Here is a 22085-nt window from a genome sequence, read left to right as displayed (position 1 = left end):
CCGTAACGAGCATCTAAAAATAAGCAATAACTAAAGCAAGGATGAGCGGTAACTGAAGCAATAAATAAACATCTCAGGAGGAGCTTACGAACTGTACACGCAGGCCGAGGGAGGGCGGCCACCGCCTCATGCGCCAGAGCGTCTCCGTGAGAGACGACGGAGGAGGCCGGCGGGACTTTGTGTACGCCGGGAAGCAGGTGACAGGAGAACAACCCGCGCCGACTCTAAATCCTCCCCGGCCGCGCCAGTCCTTCAGTCCCCTCACGGTTCCGCCCCCGCCTCGCCCTCGCCATTGGCCGTCGAAAGCGCGGGGCGTGCCGCGGAAGAGCCGGCGTCTGCGCGCCGCCCGCCCCCTCCACACCGGTTTCCTGCTCGCGGGGCTCCGCTTCCGGGTCGGATCGGGAGTTCGGTCGCGTCCGTCGGGGTCGCCGCGGAGCGGGGCCGGGCCGGGCCGGGGCCGCCGCCGCCCGGGCGAGGGGCGAGCCGGAGCCGCAAGGGCTGCGGGGGAAGCGGCGGCATTGCGCGGCAGGGCGGCGAGAGGGCCGCGGGGAGGCGGCGGCGGCGGCGGCCCCCGCCGAGGCCTGGTCTGGCCCGCCGCCGCCGCCGCTCGGCATATGCGCCCGGAGCCATGGACAAGATCCTGGAGGGGCTAGTGAGCTCTTCGCACCCGCTGCCGCTGAAGCGGGTGATCGTGCGGCGCGTGGTGGAGTCGGCAGAGACGCCGCTGAGCCAGGCGCAGTGCCGCGCCATGTTCGCGCTCGGCACCCGCCTGGTGCTGCAGGGTCCCGACCCCTTCCAGCGGCAGGTGGGGCGGCAGGTACTGGACGCCTACGGCCGCTTCCACCGCGCCGAGTTCGAGGCTTTCTTCAACCGCGGGCTTGTCCTCGGCCTCCTGCAGCGCGGCTACGGCGAGCTGAGCAACCGCGATCCCGCCATCCTCGATTACATCCAGGCGGGGCTGCGCCTCATCATGAGCTGCCCCTCGGTGCTGGAGCTCTTCGAGCTGCTGCAGGTGGAGGCGCTGCGCCTGGTGTGCGAGCGGCCGGCGCCGCCGCTCTGCGCCCGCCTCTGCCAGCTGCTGGGCGACTTCCCGCAGTGCCTGCCTCGCGGCAGGAAGCTCTCGCTCGCCTTCTGCCAGCAGCTGGTGCGTAGCATCGCCCATTTCCAGAGCCAGGGCACCCGGGAGGCCGAGCTGCGCCTCTACGTCTCACAGGTGACCCAGGTCAGCGCGCTGCTCAGGAGCGTCTGGAAGGCTGAGCCCGACACCCTGCTGCCCTCCCTTCAGGAGCTCTTCGCTGTCATCTCCGCCGCAGGTGAGCGAGAGCGGCGCGGAGTAACGGGGCCGTGGGTTATTCAGAGGAGAGCAAAAGCCGTAGCGCAGGCAGTGGGCTCTCTGTAGGCATCACCTGGTAACCACTGCTTTCTCACTCAGATACTAAAATGAAACTTCTTGACGGTCGACAAAGCAAAGCCTTTTTTATTTCCTGCCCACCCCGCAAAAGCTAGAGAATACTTTTTTTTTATTGTTATTTATTTTGCTACAGAGCAGGATTGTGTTTGGAAAAACTCCTGATGCAGTGCTTTAAATCATATACCGAAATGAGGTTTTGGGTGCCCTGTTAAGGAAGATTTGAAATTATCAATAGCAAAATGCGTATAAATATCTCAAAGGCTCTTGCCGAGAAGTTGGTGTCAGACTCTTTGGTGGTGCCCAGCAACATGACAAGGAGCGAAGGCCAAAAACTAAAACACAGATTTCACCTTAACGTGAAGAGAAGCTTGTTTAGATAGAGGGTGGTGGAGTACTGGAACAGGCTGCCCGTGGAGGTCGTGGCGTCTCCCTCTCTGGAGAGAGGGAGACTCCACTTGGGTGTGTTCCTAAATTACTTGCTCCAGGTGACGCTGCCTTGGCAGAGGGGTCGGGCTACTTGGTCTCCAGAGGTCCCTTGAAAAGCTGCTCATTCTTCTTGCTCCTTGGAACTGTTTAACAAATCGGGATTTATAAATACGTATAAGTAATACATGTAAAAGCAACGTATAAAATTTTAGGAAGCATCCAGTGCCTGAGTAATGGAAATGTGATTGTAAATAGGTCCTTTCTGACTTCTGAAATCTGTGAAGTACTATAATAGTTCTCATTGCAAAGTGCCTTTGCTGTTGAGGCACCTGGGAAACTTGACGTTGCATTTTGCCATAAGTAGTATGGTTAGCAGAGAGTTGTTGAGATAGGACATGGGGAATACCAGCTGCAATAAATTCCTAGGTTTAGTATGAAGTATAATAAACAACTTATGGTACTTCTTTTTAGAAAAATACAAAACTTGCTTCTCAATTCCAGTTAGGGTGGAGGAGGAAGTAGTTGGCAGATTGTCACTTTCTTGCATGGATATGAAATGAACTAATGGAGTTTGTAATTCACTGCTGTTCATTGTCCTTAATTCGTTGATATGTTCCAATTTTGGTTTGGTTTGTGATAATAGAATGCAAGATATAGGATAGATTTATTGTTACTTTTAAACTATGGTGATGTTGTAGGGTAAAACAAGAAGCTGACTTTTTTCTGTGGGTTTTTTTTTTTAGTTCCTTACGTTGTCATATTCAATTGTTACAGATTCTTCGTTTGAGCCTTCTGTTGCACTGGCAAGTCTTGTGCAGCACATACCATTGCAGATGATTACAGTACTCATCAGGAGCCTTACTACAGATCCTAATGTGAAAGATACAAGTATGACTCAAGCTCTGTGCAGGTAATGTATTTAATTGTGAAGGGAGAGAAGAGTCTCTTTCTTAATCTTGCCTTTCTTGAAGTTGTTACTGAAGTTCCTTAAAAAAAAAACCAACCAATCAAAAGCATGAAGAAGAGGAACTTTTAAAGTGGAATTCCAAGCCATGCTTTTTGGCATGTTAAAATTTAAGGATAGATATATATGATGCTGTGGCTGTTACTGGCATAGTTTCAGTTTAAGGTTGTTGCCTTCATTGCTATTGTGGCTTCATTCTCCAGCCCTGCTGGGGTGGATGAAGGAGGTTGAATAGAAACTGAGAGGAAACACCTGTGTTCCTCTTAGATGACATCTAAAGTGAGGCCTTCTGCCTTATGGAAGGTGGTGTAAGTAGGAAACTCCATAGTTTACAGTCAAGCTGATAAACAAGGCCTTGTTTTCAGAAGATGAACCTTTCTGCTTTTCTAAGAAGCAGGGTAGCATTCGCATGTGATGGTAATAACCATCATCTCCTGCTCTGAAGAAAGGAGCCAGTTCAAAATGAGTTTTACTGCTTAGTTTTGAGGGATTTTTTTTCTGCTTAGATACCTTAATAATTTTTTAGAAGGATTCATAGAGAACAGCCTCTATTACCCTTTTCACTCAAACTCTTGTAGGTTTTTTGGACATTCTTTGACTGATAGAGGAATAGAAATGATGTAAAAGCAGTTGCATATTATGTTTGTCACTAAGCTAACCTCGAGTAAATGTGGTGTAGATGAGTAGCAGTGTAAACAGACTGGGATTCAGATTGCAATCGTGACTAGTATTTTCAGGTATGTGAATAATAGTGATGCAGAAAGATGTCAGTGATAGAAGGATGAAGACTTTTTTTTTTTGAAACCCAGTTGAAGAAACTGTTATTGAGCACTGAAGGGTAGGAAAATGGGTAATGCATTTAAACAGGGGACTATTTGAAATTTGTATTGTTTAAAACAACAATAATTTTTAAGAAGCCTTAAACTAAGAGTTCAGTGTCTGCAATATTATTACTTTTAAGTACATCCATTTGAGTGTACTGTAATACTTGAGCATTCATGCAGTGTAGCACTTGAATATCTTGGTGGGCTTTCTCACTCTGAAAACATTCCTTGTGTTTACAGTAAATTGAGAAGCTGTATTTCAGTCGAAAATCTAATGAAAAGAAGCAGTATTAGTAATACAATTTAGGTTAAGACATACTGTTTAGGGACTTTAAGAGAATCTCCTTTACTGAAGAGATTTCAGCAAAGTTGTGTTCCCGGTCTAAAGGTCAGAGCTGGGAAATTCAGGGTTTGGTCATGCTGATAATTTGCCGGTAATGTGCTGGTGATTAATTTTCAAGTTAGTGTAGTGTTTTAACGTTTATGTTGCATTGCTGCATTGAGACAGTGTAATCATATAACTGTAGCTTGAGAACAGCTTTGGTGTGTGCCTCTGCTTAGGAAAGTAATGCTGTACTGAGCTTTGGTTACAGTAGGAGCTGTTATTACCAAATAAGTGCTCTTTTTTTTGGTACCAGCCATGTAATGGGTGAGTTTTTCTCTTGTTTTGGAAAGGTAAGGTTTGTTCATTCTTTGAGGTAATACTCTCTCTTAAGAGCCTCTAGTTTTGTTCCGTGAAACCAATAAGGTCAGCCAACCAACCTCATGTCAACACTGCGTCCAATTTCTTTTTCTGCCTCTGGCAACCTTTTGCAGTTACTACTCTCTTCTGGCTTAGTGAAGCAGTTGTTAAGAGGTTAATGCAGCTGGAATGTCTGGAGCACCAAATGACTATGCTGTTATCAGGCTTGCAGCATTCCCAGGAGATGCAGAACTCCAGGCACAATAAGGTCTGATGAGAGTTAGCAGAGCTTTGGTGACTGTAAATTAGAGACCTTGTTGCTCACTTCCAAAGTATAACATCTGTGGCACTGCAGTCTTTCTAAAGTTGAGCACAGAATAGTAAAAATTTATATTTAACAGACTCATAAATTGAGTTTGTTCACAGTGGGAGGTACATTAGATACAAGAGCATGTTAGAATTTGGCTTGAGCTGTTTCTGATTGACTCAGTTGTCTCATGGAACCTCACCTGAAGCAGAAAATTGTTGAATCTCATTGAGGATATATGGGTACTTTAGAAGTCTGGGAGGACTACTACAGAGTTCTACTTCAGAACTCTGGGAGGAAATGAACTGGCTGTACTCACGATCCTGACAAGTATAATGCTTCTTTGCACTTCAACCCAAGTGTCTTTGTTAAGAGAAACTGAAAATTTTGCTGTGAAACTCCAGATATAACCAGGTGCTCTGTCCTATTGGAGAAAGTGTAAAATTCTGTAAAAGACTTGTAAGTTATTGGGGGTGACAGGTAGTCTGAGGATTTCTGTTGCTATTGTGGGGTTTTTTTCCTAATCTGAGGAACTCATGCCTAAGCTACCAGATTCTTTGATGTGGTGAAGAAGATATTTTGTGAAAGAAGTTACTGTCTGAGGTTGCACAAATAATTTTCTATTCAAATATATCAAAAATACTGTCCTTACTAGGCACATATGTGGGTAAAAGACCTGCTGATTTTAGGGTGGTATGAGGCAGAAGGTCCTCTTGAGGCTTTTAAGGCTCTCTTAATCTAGTCAAACCCAAAAAAGCATCCTCTGTTTATATTCATGATCATCATGGCCCATACTAGTATCTGCCTAAAAATGCACTCATTGATTGCAACAGAGCAGAAGCTAAGTAAATGCAACCGAAATACCTGATCTTCACCTACCAGATCTAAGATGTGATGCTTTTTGGGACAGTCTCAAGCAGGTCTGCAAGTTCACGTTTGTCTCTTCTTCTGACTTTTGCTTCTGCTCTCAAAATCATTAACTCCCAGATGAACAATCAGGTATTTTAGAATAGTGGTTCTGATGTAGGGCTTTACAGAATACTTGTCTAAACAGTTAAGAAAACAATATGTTGTCATAAGGTTTAAATTAGCAGTGCAGATGTTTCTGACTGTTGAAAAATATCAAGCCTACAAATCAAGAAGGGGAAGATTTGAAAAGGATTGGTTTATGAGTTGTGGGGTCTTTTTTTAGGTTAAGGTTATTTCTTCGCAGACAAAAACAGTTTGGGCCTGTGTTTTCGATTCTCTGTTTTAGAGGATATATGGAAAGGTTGCTCAGGATAAACATGTTTGAATTCAACATCTTGAGGAAATGAGAGCTTTGTGTAAATTCAGAGCACTGATTATGATGTTGCCATGTTTTTTTCCCAAAATTTTTTTATAGTAATACAGAAGAAACTTGGTAAGATTTGTGCTTGTTTCTTAAAAAGGCAGCTCTAAAGATGCCTTATTTTAGAGAAACCTATGAACTTTATATGTGCAGATTCTAAGATATATACATTGTAACTTGTCTCAATGTCCACTCCTGTGCTAAAAAGTTTTTTCTTCCACCTAATTAGTGCTGCCTCATCTTGTTTGAAGAAAGGAATCTTACGGACAATTAAAGAAAATTCAAAATATTGCCAAGTAAAATCTCAGAAGATCAAAGCCTAGATTTCATGTTTTAGCTGGCACTCCCTTACAATATTGTCTGTGTCTTAAAATTGTTTCAACTCACCTGCTTATCTGCCTTAAGGATCAGTATAAACTGACTACTAATTTTAAATAGCTCAGATTTCTGTTCCTGATATTTCAGTGTATGTTCTAGGCACAGGAGGTCCCTTCACTTTTTTCTTAGCTCAAGCGAAATGATCCCTTTTGAGATGTATGCAGACCCCAGATCGCTCAATGTATTTAAAATGACTAGATTTTACCATTAATTTCGAGTGTTTGGATTGGCTTCTTGGCTTCTGGGTGTGTAGCTGTAAGTTGAAGAGTCTTCCTTAGTAGTCAGTTTTGGTCTGCTTTGGAGTAAAAGGTGTTAGAGGGGAGGTTACCAGGTACAGGCACTTTTTCAGCAGTAAGTTTTTGCCATATGTTAGTTCAATGTCTGTACATCAGAGTGCATTTTCTAGACCAACAAGAAGCAATACAAAATATTGACTTTTTTATGATAAGGTATTTTTGGGGATGCATGTTTACTTCAAATGTATTAAATAAATCATTATTAATTTCAGAGTTAAATGACTTGAGATATAATCAAAATTAATTTACCACTTGCCCAATATTCCTACGTTACTTATTGTGAGTTTTGTTGTGTAAGCATGTTGCAAGCTAATATAGAATATCTTTTTTGTTGAGATTAAAGTTAGTGGCATATATTGGGTTTTTTTAATATTTTTTGTTCTCCTGTTGCCTTGCAGAATGATTGATTGGCTGTCCTGGCCTCTGGCTCAGCACGTGGAAACATGGGTGATTGCACTGCTGAAAGGATTGGCTGCAGTCCAGAAATTTACCATCCTCATTGACGTCACTCTGCTTAAGATTGAATTGGTATGCTGGAGAAAAGCATTCAAAACTGAGGGAGAGGGAAAGAAATTGCTACCAGCTATGCAATTGTGTAGCATCCTTTTTATTGTAACATACAGTATCTTCTTACTCTGCAAATATGATGTAAATGCATCTATAGCTGTCACTTGCATGTAGTGATTTTGTCTATTTCAAATGGCTGTGTTTGAAGATTTTTTTTTGTGTTTACTGAAATTTTACTTTGTAGATTCACTGAAATAAATGTGGGTTTTTTTAGGTCTTTAATCGACTTTGGTTTCCTCTAGTGAGGCCTGGTGCCCTTGCTGTCCTTTCCCACATGTTACTTAGTTTCCAGCATTCTCCAGAAGCTTTTCATTTGGTGAGTTGATAAATAACTGTTTTTCAGTGCTTTGAAGTGTCACTCACAGTGATTTCTAAAATGGGTGTAAAGAGCAACAGAATTTATGTGCTTCGATTTTGTCTGTTGGAAGGTCATAGAATCAGGTTCCTGTGGTTACAGGAAGGCTTTTTAGCTTCCAGATTCAACCACTTCATATATGACTGAAAACAAGCATTGTCCTTCGTTGTATGTACCTTTTTCTGGAGGGAGTGTCTGGGCACCACATTTTGACTGCATGCTTCTGAAAATCCATTTTATGTGTGTGAAATTGGCTGATAAAGTTGGGTGGCAAGTAGGTTTTTGAGGACAGCTGTTTGGGGAGAACAGGTAACAGAGAGAATCTGCTCCATGTAACCTGGTCACCCTGAATAGGCTCATGAGACCAAGAAGTCTTAACTTCCAGAAAGCTGTGCTGCCTGTGTCAGTGTTCACGGGCAAATTGAAGGTCACCATTTTTAATGACCCCTTTTCAAAATGCATTCCATTAGTTAAGGCCATAAATAGGAGGGTGTGACAGTGACTGTGTTAATACAGCAGCGTGTTCCCACATTTGGTGTTAAGCTTAAAGTTTAGGAGAAATATCTGAGATTTAACAGTAACAGCCTGTCATATTGTTTCTAAGCTGTTCCCAAGGCTCTGAAGGGGTATCAGGCCCTTTGTTTAATGTCAGAGTAATTGTCTTATGCCCATTATGTTGGTTTTTAACAAGAGATCTCTGAAGTTTCTCCATTGCCCTGATCTTGTCTTAGAATAGAAATTTGAGTTACAATTAAAAGCTTTGAATATGTTCAAAACATGAATATTTCATATATTTTTCTGTCTTGCTTTGCTTCTTTTTTCCTGAGAGAGACAAAGCATTAGAAAAAATGTAAAATATGAGCCTATTCTAGAAAGATGAATTTGATTTACCAGAGAAAATTTCTATTGGAGGCTGCATGGTGTATTGCATAAATACCTCCCTGCAAGATTTCATGACCATTTTTAACAATTTTCTTCACTATCATTTTTAACAATTATTTTCACTATCATTTAATTGTGCTACTACCATTTAATATTATGTAATATTTTCCTTCACTTTAAGTGCTTGTTTACTTTTTTAATAACAAATGATCTGATTATGAAAGTGTCAAATGCACGTTTGATAAATAGAAATGAATTTACTTGGTAATGCATCTGAAATTACATTCCCTCTCCTTACACTTGAGCATCATTAGCATAAATTAGTTTGATATTTTTGTAGAAGACACAGTCTTGTACTTATGATATAGAACTTACGATCATCAAAAATCTACTGATATATAAAATTTAATACAACCTCAATCCAGAAGAGATAATTCTGTGTATTTAAAGTATATCTTTTAGTGTTATCCAGCCTGTAGAATTTGACTCTCTTTGACAGAACTGAGAACCTATCCTTTTTCTGTTCTTCCCATGTGCTTTGTCTGTTCAGAATTATCTACTTGATACAAAGCTCCTTCTTGGAGTTCAGTAGTTGCTTTCTCATTGCTGTGTACCCACATTTATAAAGTGGAAGATGGAATTTTCTCATTGTAATACCTTTCAGTATTGATTTGTGCTACAGTGAACGCTTCATCTTTGTGTTTTTATTTTTAAACAGTGTATACCTTGCTTACCTAAAGAGCAGGGTTTATTTATCAGAGATGTAAAAATATTTTTTATACCCAGAGAATAACCACTATTTTAAAAAATTACAAATCTGTATTTTGCACCTATCCCTTTTTACTTTGGTAAAGTACTTTACTTTTGAACTATATCAGTTCTTGTAATTGGTATACCTTCCTTGGATTCCTATATTCTTATGATTCTTGTTCTGTATTTTATGCCTTTAGCTTACAAATTGTGTGGTAGTAATTAGTGATGAGAAATTATTCTATCAACTTCTTTCACAGTTAATCAATCTTAATCACTTGGAAACTGGCAAAGGTGTCTGCTTTTAAGTAAATTTCTACTTGATGTCTTAAGGCTTATGTCTCACACATTCAAAAGTAGAGAGCTGTGCTGAAGAAGAGGAAGGAGATGAAGTAAACATTTCTGATTCTAATCTGACCCAGTTTAAAGTAATCCTGAACTAAGTCTCAAATCGATTACTATAGCTGTGGTCAGCTTTCAGCTCGTAGTAAATGACACGGTTGTGGTTTATGGAGCTGAGCTGCCCCACTAGGTGGAGCCAGTTTCCTTCTTGTAGGAAAAGCAGGAATGTATTCATTGGCTCATGAGTCCAAGGTTTGGATTCTGTTAAAGGAAAATTTAGAGGTTTCTTTTAAAAACCATACCTGTGAAATCACAAGAAGATACTAAACTGTTAGTGGTGACACAAAAGCAAAATGTTTGCAGTTAATATCCTTAATAAGATGAGTACTTTTATACACTTGACTGTTTAAAACCTTAGCATGCACCTTTTAAGTTCATGAAATTCCTTTTAAAACTTGCTATGTGAGCTAAGGAGAGCATTGAATAATTAATTGTGCTGCTTGAAAATTGTCATGCATAAAGAATAATGTACATTTTTCCAGTCATTGTTTCTCAACCACTTCTTATTTAATAACAAAAGATGCCCTGTCATTTGGCATGTATAAACCAATGAAGTTCAGTGAAGTATTTTGTAGAATTAAAAAACCCGAGAAAATGCAGTTAACACTTTTTTGTTTCTTTCTTTCTTTTCCCATTTAGATTGTCCCACATGTGGTCAGTTTGGTTCACTCCTTCAAAAGAGATGGCTTGCCTTCCAGTACAGCCTTTTTGATGCAGTTGACTGAGTTGATACACTGTATGATGTATCATTATTCAGGTTTTCCAGAGCTCTATGAACCCATTCTGGAAGCTCTTAAGGTACATTAGGAATATTAAGAGCATGGGATGGTTTTTTTTGTTTTCCCAGATGTGAAGCTGTGGTTCCACAGATCCAAATTCTTTAGAGCTTCCACATGGAGAAAAGAGCTAACCACATAATCTCATGTCAATCCTGTTTTTGAAATATAAAATAAGTATAAAGCTTTGAAGAAGAAGGTTGGGGGGAGGGATGGGAACAAGGGCAGGGGGTCTGTTGTATCTCCTAGGCTATCAGGGGCAGCAGTGAGACCTTGAAGGAGTCCTGGGGAGCAGGGGAAGATAGGGTACTGCTGAATGGCAAGATCTGTTGCAGAAACAAATAAAGAAACTTATTAAGCGTGTTAAATGTTTCTCTTATAGGATATGCCCAAACCCACTGAAGAGAAGATTAAGTTGATCCTCAGTCAGAGTGCCTGGACTTCTCAATCCAGTTCTTTGCCATCTTGTTTATCTAGACTTTCTGGAAAATCTGAAACTGGGAAGACAGGCCTAATAAATCTAGGAAATACTTGCTACATGAACAGTGTTATTCAAGCACTTTTTATGGCTACAGAGTAAGTGCTTCTTAACAGCTTTTTTCATTGCAAATAATTCTTGCAGTTACTGCATTCTTGATTTTCACAGAATAGTAACCTGTCCTGGGGTCTCTCACCTTGCTAGAGCTGAGTTGGTTGTTTTGCACTCAGTTACTGGTTGCTTTGTTCAAGTTCAGCTCTGGAAACTGCAATTTTAGGAATTAAAAATCCTGATCCTTCTGCCCAGTGTCAAAACACAAGTCTTGTTTCCCCTCACTGTTCTTGCTCACTGCTGTATTGTAAAAATTTTTGCTGAGCTTTTGTTATAATCTGGAAGGGTATTAAAAAAAGTCTGTCTGTATCCCATTCCTACACATTTAAATGTTTAAAGACATAGGTATTTTGCAGTGTTAATTCTTACCATACAGTAATTTTATATCTGCACTAGAGCAGAGTTCCAGTATTAAAGGGAAGTGTTATGTGTTTTGCTTTCTTTCAGTTTGAAGTAATTATCTGAGCTGGAATGATAACTGCATTGTTAGAAGTCTAGCTAGGAAACTGATGTCTCTCTCTTTCATTTCAGTTTCAGAAGACATGTTTTATCTCTGAATCTAAATGGCTGTAATTCCCTAATGAGAAAATTACAGCATCTTTTTGCGTTTTTGGCCCATACCCAGGTATGTCAGTTTTTCATCTGCTTTTCTTTAAGCTTAGATCTAGGTACCAAAATTGAGAAAAAAACATGATGCCATGGGAGTCCTCTTGAGTATTTAAAGTATAAATATTCCAGTTTTGTATGGGAATCAGTCTGCCTTCAAGTACTCAGATGGTGTGGATGGACTTATGAAATACACATTTCTCTTGGTGGAATATGTTGGCATTTTGTTGTTGCCATTAATAGGTAGTGGTAGGTTTTCTTTGAGAAGCAAGAATGAAAAAATCCAAATAAGACCTGAGTTGATATACAAGCTGATTTTATGTATCTTTCTGGGGTAAACTGTGACCTTCTTCATTGATTTTTACGCTAAAGTTAATTGTAGTTCAAACTCTAATGTGAACATTGTTAGCTGTTCAAAACATTTTGCTAATGCTGGAGAGGTACAAGACACTTCTGTTCTCTTTGAATAATAGCACTAAACTTCTGAAGAGGATGAGGCTGGATCAGCTTTATTTTTAAATGGGTCTTTATGAAGTACTGGTGTTTTCAAGAAAACAAAGAGGTTTTTTAACTCGCCAGCAAGAACAGGAACTGCTATAATACCTGGCTTGTACTCACTAAGCATTAATATTTGCCAGCAGGATAAACTATTTTTATCTTTGTACTGGACATACAAAATTAATGGCTCTCCCTTCGTTATGATTAAGTTGTTTAAATGTTTGTGTACCTTATGTTCCATTCAGCTACGCTGTGATAATGTAGTCCATAGTTCAGCTGTTAATATTAAAATAATATAACCAATTTTTTAAGTTGTTCCTATGTAACCTTACCTGTTCCTTCACTTGGACAGAGGGAGGCATATGCTCCTAGAATTTTCTTTGAAGCTTCCCGACCACCATGGTTCACTCCTCGATCCCAACAGGATTGTTCAGAATATCTCAGATTCCTGCTAGACAGGTATGGTTGTGGTGCCATCAGTGGGAATGAATCTACAGCCTTACCATATAATGTTGAGCTCTTGGGAGCAGTTGTGTAGCAGTTCCAATGCATGAGTGGGGATCTGGAATTTTCAACCTCATTCCTATCTTTCTCTGGTTTTCTGTATAGTCTACAAACTACTTTTCTTCATGGGTTTAGTCTGTAGTGAAGTCTGGATGCCATATTGAATCCACATAATTGAGAACAGGTTATGGTGGTAACAATGTGCCACTTTTATAAATGTAAACATGGGTGTTATGTTCAAGTTGTGGTGCTGTTGTTAAATTAATGTAGTTGGTGAAAGCAGTTTAGTTGTGCTTCTGGAATTTCATGTTGGTGGAGACAGCTGTATTTCATACAAGGCACACATGTCACAAAGAGATGTACATGTCTTTATAACCAGTTAATTAAGCAAGCAAATTAACTGTGAGAGATAAATCAGTAATACCTACATTTATTAATAACCCTCTTTATTTTTGGCTTACTAAATGAGGCTTAAGCAATATTACTTTAAGACACATTTTGTTTCTGGAGAAATTTATCTCCGTAGTGAAATAGTGTTCTCTCTTTTTTTCCTCCATGTTTTGGGTTCCTCTTTTAGTTTGGATTTTCTTGCTGCAGAACGTTCCTGGCTGCAGAATTGTGACATTTTCTTTTGAAATAGTCTGGCCATAGACAAATAGTTAGTTACTTTTTCTTTTACAAAGTCTGACATACAGGCCCAGTCAACTCAACAGCTGATTTATTAACACAATATAAATAATAATAAATAATAATAAAATTATATAAACATTGTTAGGTTTCTTTAATATTTCCCAGTTCTTTCAATATATCCATTGTGTTCTGTCATATATAATGAGACCCACAATAAATGCATTTGTGCCACTCATACTCTGTTTTGGAACTCTGTGCTTCAACTTCCTTACACTAAAAAATCTGTTTGTTATATTTTTATATAAGACACTTTAGCAACTTAACCATCTGTATTTTTTAGCTGGAAAAAATCTGAAATAGTGTGGCAATATTTGGAAAATAGCACAGTTACTTGGATTTATTTTTCTTTGTCTTCAGGTTGCATGAAGAAGAGAGAACTTTGAAAGCATTGTCTTCAGCCAAGAGTTCTGAAAGTATTATGACTGACAAGTCCCAGGCACAAGAAACTGCCCATAAAACACGAGTATTTACTGAAGCACCTTGTATGGAAAGTGAAGAAAGAACTCTGATAGAGAAGATGTTTGGAGGAAAATTGAAGACTAACATATGCTGTTTGAACTGCAAAAGTATGTCTCAAAAGGAAGAAGCTTTCACAGATCTCTCTTTGGCTTTCTGTCCCCCAACTTCCTTAGAGAATGCTGACCCAAAATGCATAGGACATTCTGAAGTGAAAGATGACTGCATGGTGCAAAGTAATACTTCAGCAACCAATGCTGGTGCAGAAACACGTCTCAGTAGTTTGGAAGTAAATCATGGATGTGACACACTAATGAATGAAGGAACCATAGATTTTTCTAGTGAGCCAAGCTCTGAGAATACCACAATTTCTGAACTCAAAGTTGAAAATAATGGGGATATGTCTCAGAGTCTAGTAGGTAAAAATACCCTGTCAGTTACAGACTTACTTAATTATTTTCTGGCACCTGAGATCCTTAGTGGAGACAACAAATATTATTGTGAGAAGTGTGCCTCTCTACAGAATGCTGAAAAAACTATGCAAGTCATTGAGGAACCTGAATACCTCATTCTCACTCTTTTGAGATTTTCATATGATCCAAAATGTCACATAAGGCGCAAAATCTTGGACGATGTTTCTCTACCACTTGTATTGCAACTGCCAGTGAAAAGAGCAACATCCCCTTTAGCTGTTGTTTCAGGAGGCTGGTCTGTTGGTGTGGAGATTTCTGATACTGGAGAAAACCTTGCTAAAAAACTGAAGCCCTCTGGTGCTGATGAAGTGACCTGCCCACAATTGGTGCCCTATGTGTTGAGCTCTGTGGTGGTGCATTCTGGTGTATCCTCTGAAAGTGGACATTATTATTCATATGCTAGAAATGTTACTGGGTCAGGGCCTTCAGGGCTCTGCCACCAGTCTACAGCTCTTTCTTTAGTTTCTCCTCAGGATAAGTTGTTTACAGAGGAGAGTCCTTGTACTGTTGTAGAAAATGAGCTGGACACTGAGATGCCAAGAGAATGGTTTCTGTTCAATGACAGCAGAGTGACATTTACCTCATTTCAGTCAGTCCAGAAAATCACCAGTAGATTTCCAAAGGACACTGCTTATGTTCTGTTTTACAAAAAGCAGAGCAGCACCTCTGGCTTCAATACCAATCCAGCAAATGGCCTCTGGGTAAATGGAGACCCTCCTCTACAAAAAGATCTCATGGATGCAATTACAAAAGATAACAAACTGTACTTGCAGGTAAGATGGAAATTTTGTTTAAAGGGTGTCTCCTTAAGCCTCACAAGAGGCAGTCTACAGGAAAGAGCAAGGTAGCTTTGAAGTATTCTGCTCTATTAACCTTATAAATCACCAGTCTGGCTTCATCTTTGTGTTGCTGGACAGGTTTTGTAGTAAGGTTGTCACTGTTAGATGGGAAATGTCAAGGAAAATGGCATAAACTCATTTCAGTTTAAACTTTGAGCGGAGATGCTTGTATAGGTTGTTTAACCACTTGTCATTCTATATGGGAGAGGCTTCAAACAGTTCAAACTTTCATTGCCTTTATGAAATTACAAGAGTGGCTTAAGTTTACTTTAAAACTTTTAAGTGGTGTTTTTACTAGTGCATTTTCATTTGTAGTGAAGTTTGACTTTTAAAATTGTGCTTAGTCAAATGCTAAAACAACTGAAATGATGACCTGATGTGGGTGACTGGATTCCATTTTCCCTTTGCTGCCTGTGCCATATCCTCTGTGGGACCAGTGCTTCCAGCAGCACACTCCTTGTGTTCTGAGAACTTCACCTAGTTGTGGCAGCCTTTTTGTTTACTGTTAAAAGAAAACAGCGTTCTCCACACTTCAATACATCTTTCTTAGAGCATTGTTGCTTTTTTTGGATGTTCTAGGAGTAAAAGTATGTTTTACTGTGTGCTCTTTGATGGGTTTTCTGAAATTATTGCTAATATCCTGATTCACTGAATTATATTATTCTAATTTTAAGATGCCATATTTCACTGTTGGTTCAGTGTTCTCAATTAATTTTTCCAGCTAAGTTAAGAATATATTTTCCTGTCCTAAGAAAGCCTTTAATTTTTAGAAGATACGTTCAAAAAATTCTGTATCTTACTGCTTTTGGTTTGCTATTGCATATCTGTTTACCACATGGTAAGTGAGGATGTTTCCAGTATAAATAACTAAACCTGCAATATGGGTAGCTCCCACTCTATTTAAAACAAATTTTAAAACCCTTACTGCAAATATATGGAAAGCAAAGGGGGATGCTCTGCATTATTCTGAATCCAGAGAGCTGTATTGACTATCAAGTTTTACTTACCTAATCTAGTACTTATGGGGATAAAAATAACAACCTGAAAACATTAAATGTGTTCAGAAATAAGGCTATTGCTTGTAAAAATGCCAGTGCTATAAGATAAACAGTTTGGTAGTGTAGTTTTTTGAACTAAACAGGCTATTTATGCAAGGTCTGCTATTTTAATCAAAATCTGTGGTTGATTTCTGGTACTACAAGTTTTTAATCTTTCTTTGTTATTCCTAGTAAATGTACGTAGTTTTTGGTGTGTCATAGAGTTAGGCAGATCCTTATGACTCCACATATTGCAGGAGATAGCATAATACTGTCTTCAGGAGTATGGCCAGCACATCTGTGTAGACAGCGTCCTCCAAATATCTTAATTTTGGAAAAGAGTATACATTTCAGTCCTTAGCAGTGTACAATAGTTTCAGACTTAGGCTGTGTTTTTGAAAAAGGCAAAATAATTTAAATTCACAAGGTCTGCTTTTAGCACCTGTGAAAGTATTTGGACAAGACTTCAGTTTAGTGGTTTCATGGTAGTATAATACATTCAGGAAGAATTAAAGGTGACCCCTGTAGTTACTGAAACCCTATTCTAAAGTTTGCTCCCATTGCCTTTAGGGAGGTGTGTGGTGATGAAGTGTCATGTGAAGGCAGCTATCAGTATGAACCTTAGCACTGGAATACTTTCAGTTTGTTGCCAGGTCCACGGTCTTTTCCTGTTAGCCTTCCAGACCCAACATCTGCTTTCTCTCCCTCAATTTTTGAAGCTCTTGGCCAATTTGAGAAAGGTATACTAAAGATAGAAAATCGCTGCAGGGTTTATTGAACTAGTTGACCAGAGATGAAATAGTGCAGGATATGTCTAAGGAAGGAAAAGCATGTTCTCATGCCCTTCTTAGATGTCTTAAGAAGCTTCAGGAGCATTCAGCTGAAAAAGCAGCTGGCAGGCAGCAGAGCTTTCAGTTCCTTCCACTTGTGCAGGTACATTTTCCAGCGATTGACTCTGATTTTTATGAAGTGCTTGAGAGTTGCAGAGACTTGCTACATTATAACAGTTAGCATAGCAATAATAGTTGAAAGCTGAAAAGACGCAGTGAATAGAAACTAGATAGCCTGTCCATCCTTTGGCCTTTTATCTGAGTATATTGTTACTCTATGCAGTTGATGGAGTGGAATGAAGAAGTGTCTTTAAAGTAACGAACATTGATGTAAAGGTTTTACCTTTTGACTTTGCCACCAAGAAGAAGAGCATATGAAAATTGCTAGGATGAAAACTTATATCAAACATATGTCAAAACCTGTTTTGTTAACTTCTCACCAGCAGTCTAATTTTTTAGTGGTATTCCATGTTGCCGTAATACAATTTTAGCATGAACTCAGATGGATTTTTAATTTTTAATTTTTTTAATTTTGTTTCGCTTACACTTACTGACAATCAGCAAAATTGTACATCTTAGGTTGGCTGTGGATGTCCAACTTGAAAGTTTAGCATAGCTGTTCACTAGAAATTAGTGATGCTGCTTTAAAAGCCATTTCAAAGGCATGAGGTTGTGGGGTTGGGTTTTTTTTTTTTTTTCTTTTTAATTGTCTTTATTCTTTCATTTCAGGAGCAAGAGCTTAGTGCTCGAACACAAGCACTTCAAGCTGCCTCGGCCTCTTGCTCTTTCCGACCCAATGGATTTGATGACAATGATCCCCCAGGAAGTTGTGGGCCCACAGGTGGAGGAGGAGGGGGTGGGTTCAGTACCGTTGGTAGATTAGTCTTTTGACTGTGAAGACAACCTGGAATACACTGGTTCCAGCAGTGTAAAGCAGCCTAGTACTGCTGAGGACAAATAAAATACTGAACTCTGTTGGAGTTGTATCAGACTTTGAGACTTGATCCTTGTCCAAAAACAAATATTAGTGTTTTTTTGGTTATGTTTTATTTGAAATAAATAAGTGCATAATGGAAAAAAACCTACCTCTTAAAAGTTCAGTTGCTTTCATAGTAAGATATGCTTGCCCAAAACCAAGAAAATTAAGTTTTTTTAAAGTAAATGCTAATGACGTTGCATTAAACTGATCAAAATGTACTTACATCAGTTTCTCTTATCCTCATCCACTGAATGAAGAAAGTTCATTTTTTACTCTGATGATATTGCTTTATGTGGAAAGCCATTTTCAGATGGGCTAAACTGCATCTGTAGTCTTTCACCCACTGCTTATTTTCAAATACAATACCTGTGTGGATTTTCAGAGATGATGCAATTTGTAATGAAGGCAATAACTTAAATGTGACATGATACAGTACTTTCCAGGTTAAAAATTATTCAGTCCATTTCCCCTGTAAATGAAAAGAAAAAAAAAAACTATAAATATTTGCTAACTTGTTATCCAAAAAAGTGCATGTTGTGTAGGAGCAATGTTTTTAAATAGAAATTGTTAACTCAGTAGCATTTCTAATTGTTTTGAGGATTTTAAAATTATTTCAGGGAATAAATCTGCTGAGTGCTGGAAAGGAAGAGATTCTGTATGTGCCTTGCAGTACTGCAACTTAAACTCTCTGAGGCTGCAGAAGATGAGAAAAATGTCTTAGTAGTCAATTTTTTTTTGTCAGCATTAAAATTCAAGACATTTATAGAGAGCTTTTAGGTTTCCAGAAGTTAAAATCTATTAGTTTGAAATGCAGTAAGTGTTGCCCTTTATTTTTTTGATTTAAAAATATACATACCTGGTGATCTGTAACTTTCATAGCCTGTACTGCTGAGAAAAAACTGGTCATAAAGATGGAGCTATGTTAATGAACTCACAGAAAATCTGCCTCTATTGGTCTTTGCTGAGGATGTTTGCTTATAAGAGTCTTTTGAAGTTTTGCCTTTGGGTTTTGCTGGTATTAAAAACTTCCTGGTGAGTTTAGGACATTTTTTTTTGTCTGCAGAAGCCCACAGTTATTCTGCTTAAGGAGTGCTGTTTGATTGCTCATTAGACAAGCAGAGGCTGAGGATCCACTCCTTTGAGTCTTGACAGAAATAGCAACTTTGATTTTGATGTGCAATGAGGATAACAGAAGTAAAGGACTTAGACTGTTGAACTCAGTGATTAATTTTTGAGTAATCTTAGAGTGAAGTGTAAATTTATTTAGAGTATTTTTACAAAATTCTGCACTGTTTTTGCTGTGTTTTTATGGTCTTTTAGGTGACAAAGCGTGTCCTTAAAAAGCATGCAGACCTGGCAGGTTTTAGCATAGCTGTATAAAAATAAGCAAATTTCTTTAAAATGCTTTAAAAAAAGCATAGGATATGTTGAGAGAATTAAGTCTTCTTCATATGATTTTGAATATATGGAGTTTAATCTGAAAGGTAATTTAGCTTGCAAGCTATTTTTATATTATCACTAAAGCTATGTGATTTACTATAGGTTCAGATGTTATACTCAAGAAAGTTAAAGCAGCTGACTTTGATTTTTTTTTTTTTAGTACTTTCCAAGCTTTCTTGTGACAGTTTGTCATACCTTGGCTTTGTCTTACTCTTTCCATTGCTATCTCAGCAGTAGGTCTCTGAACCAGGGGTTCAGCCACAGAAACATGGAACATTTTGAGACCAGCATGAGGAACATTTTCATTTCATTGCACTTAAATGAGGTTTTTTTTTTGGAAGTTCGCTTTGCTTTGACATTCTGTAACTTAGTCTAAGGGGGTTTTTTTATTTCTTTTTAGGCTTCTCTGCCAGTTTGCTTTGGTTTGAAAATGCTTTATAGGACAGGTTAATTTGGCTTTTCTCTCCCAGACTGAGGACACATTAAAAAGCTGTCTACTTGTTGCATTGCCTTGGGAATATTTTGTCTCTGTATCAATTTACTGTTCATTTTAAACTACTAGTAAGTAGAAGCAGGGGCAAGTGGTTTTATTCTATATGAAATCATCATTTTCTAAAGATCGGTTTTGTTTTTCTGTTCTCACAGTAAAAATACAAATTATGCAGCCTACCATAAAATAATATGCAATATGTCTTTTGTATACCTGTTGAACTATATTTATTTCATGAGCTCTTAGAAGGCTTTCTACACCCTTTTTGCCCATTGTAAATTAGGTGTTAAATATAGAAAATTTACATGAGAATAATGCCAATCAGGTTGGATCTGCTTAGGTGCAAAATGATCGATTACTGAAACTGAAAAGAACTTCTTTCTTTTACCTAGTTGACTTCTGTCAATGCATTTGCTTGGGGTTTTAAAAGTAGATTTGAAAATTCAGGATACCTTTTTGTAAGTCTGCTTGTTGACTTGACAGCTGTCCTAGGCTGGTGAGTCATAGATATCCAACTTGAAATGTTTCAGTAAACCTAGTGGAAGTGAAGAATTATTTCATGCTTTGAAATGTGCACCTTTTTTATTGTTTACAGTAATAGTGCTGCATGCCACTATCCTCTGGACATGAGAGAAAAGTGTACATATGGTACTTTGATTTCTGTTGCTTGTGAATGAATGCTGGATGGTTTATTTATTTACCTTTTTGGCTCCATTCTTAATAAGTTTATTAAGTTGAATCAATAGAAAGGTACAAAATGCATAAGGCCATTTCAGAAGTTTAGGGTTTTTGTTGTTTACTTTCATGAAAGAGACACAGTTGTACCATGCAAGGGTGGTATGTCTTAAAATCTTATTTGCTTCTACCAAGACAGACTGTGATTTGGTCTTTGTTTTAATGGTCACTGGAGTTGTATTAACTTTCTTTTGTGCTGTTAATTTTTACAGTTTTTTTATGTGGAGCATCACAGTGTATTACTGTGAACAGTCTCCCCTGTAACAAGTGATTACAATGTCTATGAGCCCATTTATCCAGGATGAGGAGAGAAGAGGCTTCTTTGAATAACTGAACAAATTACACTTTCTGGCTAGCTTTTTTTCTTTTTTTTTTTTTTCTGTGTTCCCTTCTTTGGAAAGTTAAATATTTGATCTTCTGTATGCTCTGGAAGTTTAATTTCTTGGGTAAGCCTTAATTTTTTTATTATTTTTTTTTTTTAATCTGTAGCAATACGTTTGTTCATTGAGTCAGAAGAGTCATTTATTTTGTACAAGTGACAGGTAAAGGGCAAAAGCTCTGGGAAATGAGAGTGTTGAAACAAAATCAAGTGGGTATAAACTTCCTATAAATAAAATTTAGATTAGAAACAAAGTTCCTAATTCTGGAACAGCCTTCTAGGCAGAGCCTTGCTTTGAAGGAAGAGCAAACTATGTCTATGAAAAAAATTAAATGCTAAGTGGTGTCTGAATAGTAGGCAACTAAACCGGATAAACCAGAGGACCCTTCCAGTCCCTTCCTAGAGTTTTGCTCTTTTGTTGGGTTTCCTGTCTTGCCTTATTGCCAGTTTTGTTTTTAAGGCTTAAAGATTTGAGTGTAAATAAAGAGAATATTATACTGTGACATAACAACAAAAGTTAACTGCTCAATTTTGGCTGTTGCTGGTCTCTGATACAGGGGAATGAAGCATAAAAATTACCAAATCATGGCAAGTGGAAGATTGAAGGAGTTGTGATCTAAAGAAATGTGCTCAGTTTCTAACACAAGGGTGATTTGCCTGGGTAACAACCTACAATGAGATGTAATGAGTTGTAGCACTTGGTATCTTTAGTAGGCTGTAATCAAATGGAAATTATTGGGACATTTTCAAAGGGTGAGCAAATGATGTAAATGAGATTGGAATAGACAATCCTGAAGGCATTAATGTTCCCTGCAGCCAGTCGTCATATGTCTACCTAAATCTGTATTCAGAACTATGAGTAATATGTTGTTAAATCACAGAGGTGTGGGGTCAAATGTGTTAGAGAACCAAAAATTGTGGTGCTGGCTGGGTTGTGTCTGACACAAGCTCTGCCTGTGGGGTGTAGTGTAGCACTGTCAAGCTTTTGTGTTACAAATGCACAGACAATTCACTAGGAATTTGCTTTTGCTTGAGTTAAAGCATCCAAATCAAAGGCACAGCAACCAAAAACTACCCAGACTGAAGCAAGGATTAATTTTTTTTAATAAAATATGTGCCCTCCTTATTTAAAATGGAATATCTTCTCAATCCACAAGATTCTAGATAGGAATGTGGATTCAGGATACACA

At 38.6% G+C, this 22085-nt stretch overlaps 1 protein-coding gene across 1 annotated transcript; it reads left to right on the top strand.

The window, feature by feature from the left end:
• Nucleotides 1-425: 425 nt before the first annotated feature.
• USP38 (ubiquitin specific peptidase 38) lies at nucleotides 426-20871 on the top strand. The gene is made up of 11 exons (XM_038135215.1): nucleotides 426-546; nucleotides 605-1313; nucleotides 2612-2747; nucleotides 7017-7146; nucleotides 7400-7501; nucleotides 10214-10372; nucleotides 10733-10926; nucleotides 11471-11564; nucleotides 12396-12502; nucleotides 13595-14939; nucleotides 17602-20871. The coding sequence occupies exons 2-11, from the start codon at nucleotides 629-631 to the stop codon at nucleotides 17761-17763; spliced, it is 3114 nt and encodes a 1037-aa protein (XP_037991143.1). The 5' UTR covers nucleotides 426-546; nucleotides 605-628; the 3' UTR covers nucleotides 17764-20871.
• The last annotated feature ends 1214 nt before the right edge of the window (nucleotides 20872-22085 follow it).

The sequence above is a fragment of the Motacilla alba genome, chromosome 4 (assembly GCF_015832195.1).
Source record: "Motacilla alba alba isolate MOTALB_02 chromosome 4, Motacilla_alba_V1.0_pri, whole genome shotgun sequence".
NCBI classification, from domain to species: domain Eukaryota; kingdom Metazoa; phylum Chordata; class Aves; order Passeriformes; family Motacillidae; genus Motacilla; species Motacilla alba.
This window is presented reverse-complemented; position numbering and strand designations above follow the sequence as displayed.

Excerpts from the sequence above, each read along its gene's own strand:
- USP38 (XM_038135215.1), top strand. The coding sequence starts at position 629 with ATGGACAAGATCCTGGAGGGGCTAGTGAGCTCTTCGCACCCGCTGCCG. Across the intron at positions 2,748-7,016 it reads ATGACTCAAGCTCTGTGCAG|AATGATTGATTGGCTGTCCT; the intron begins GTAATGTATTTA and ends GTTGCCTTGCAG. Across the intron at positions 11,565-12,395 it reads CGTTTTTGGCCCATACCCAG|AGGGAGGCATATGCTCCTAG; the intron begins GTATGTCAGTTT and ends TCACTTGGACAG.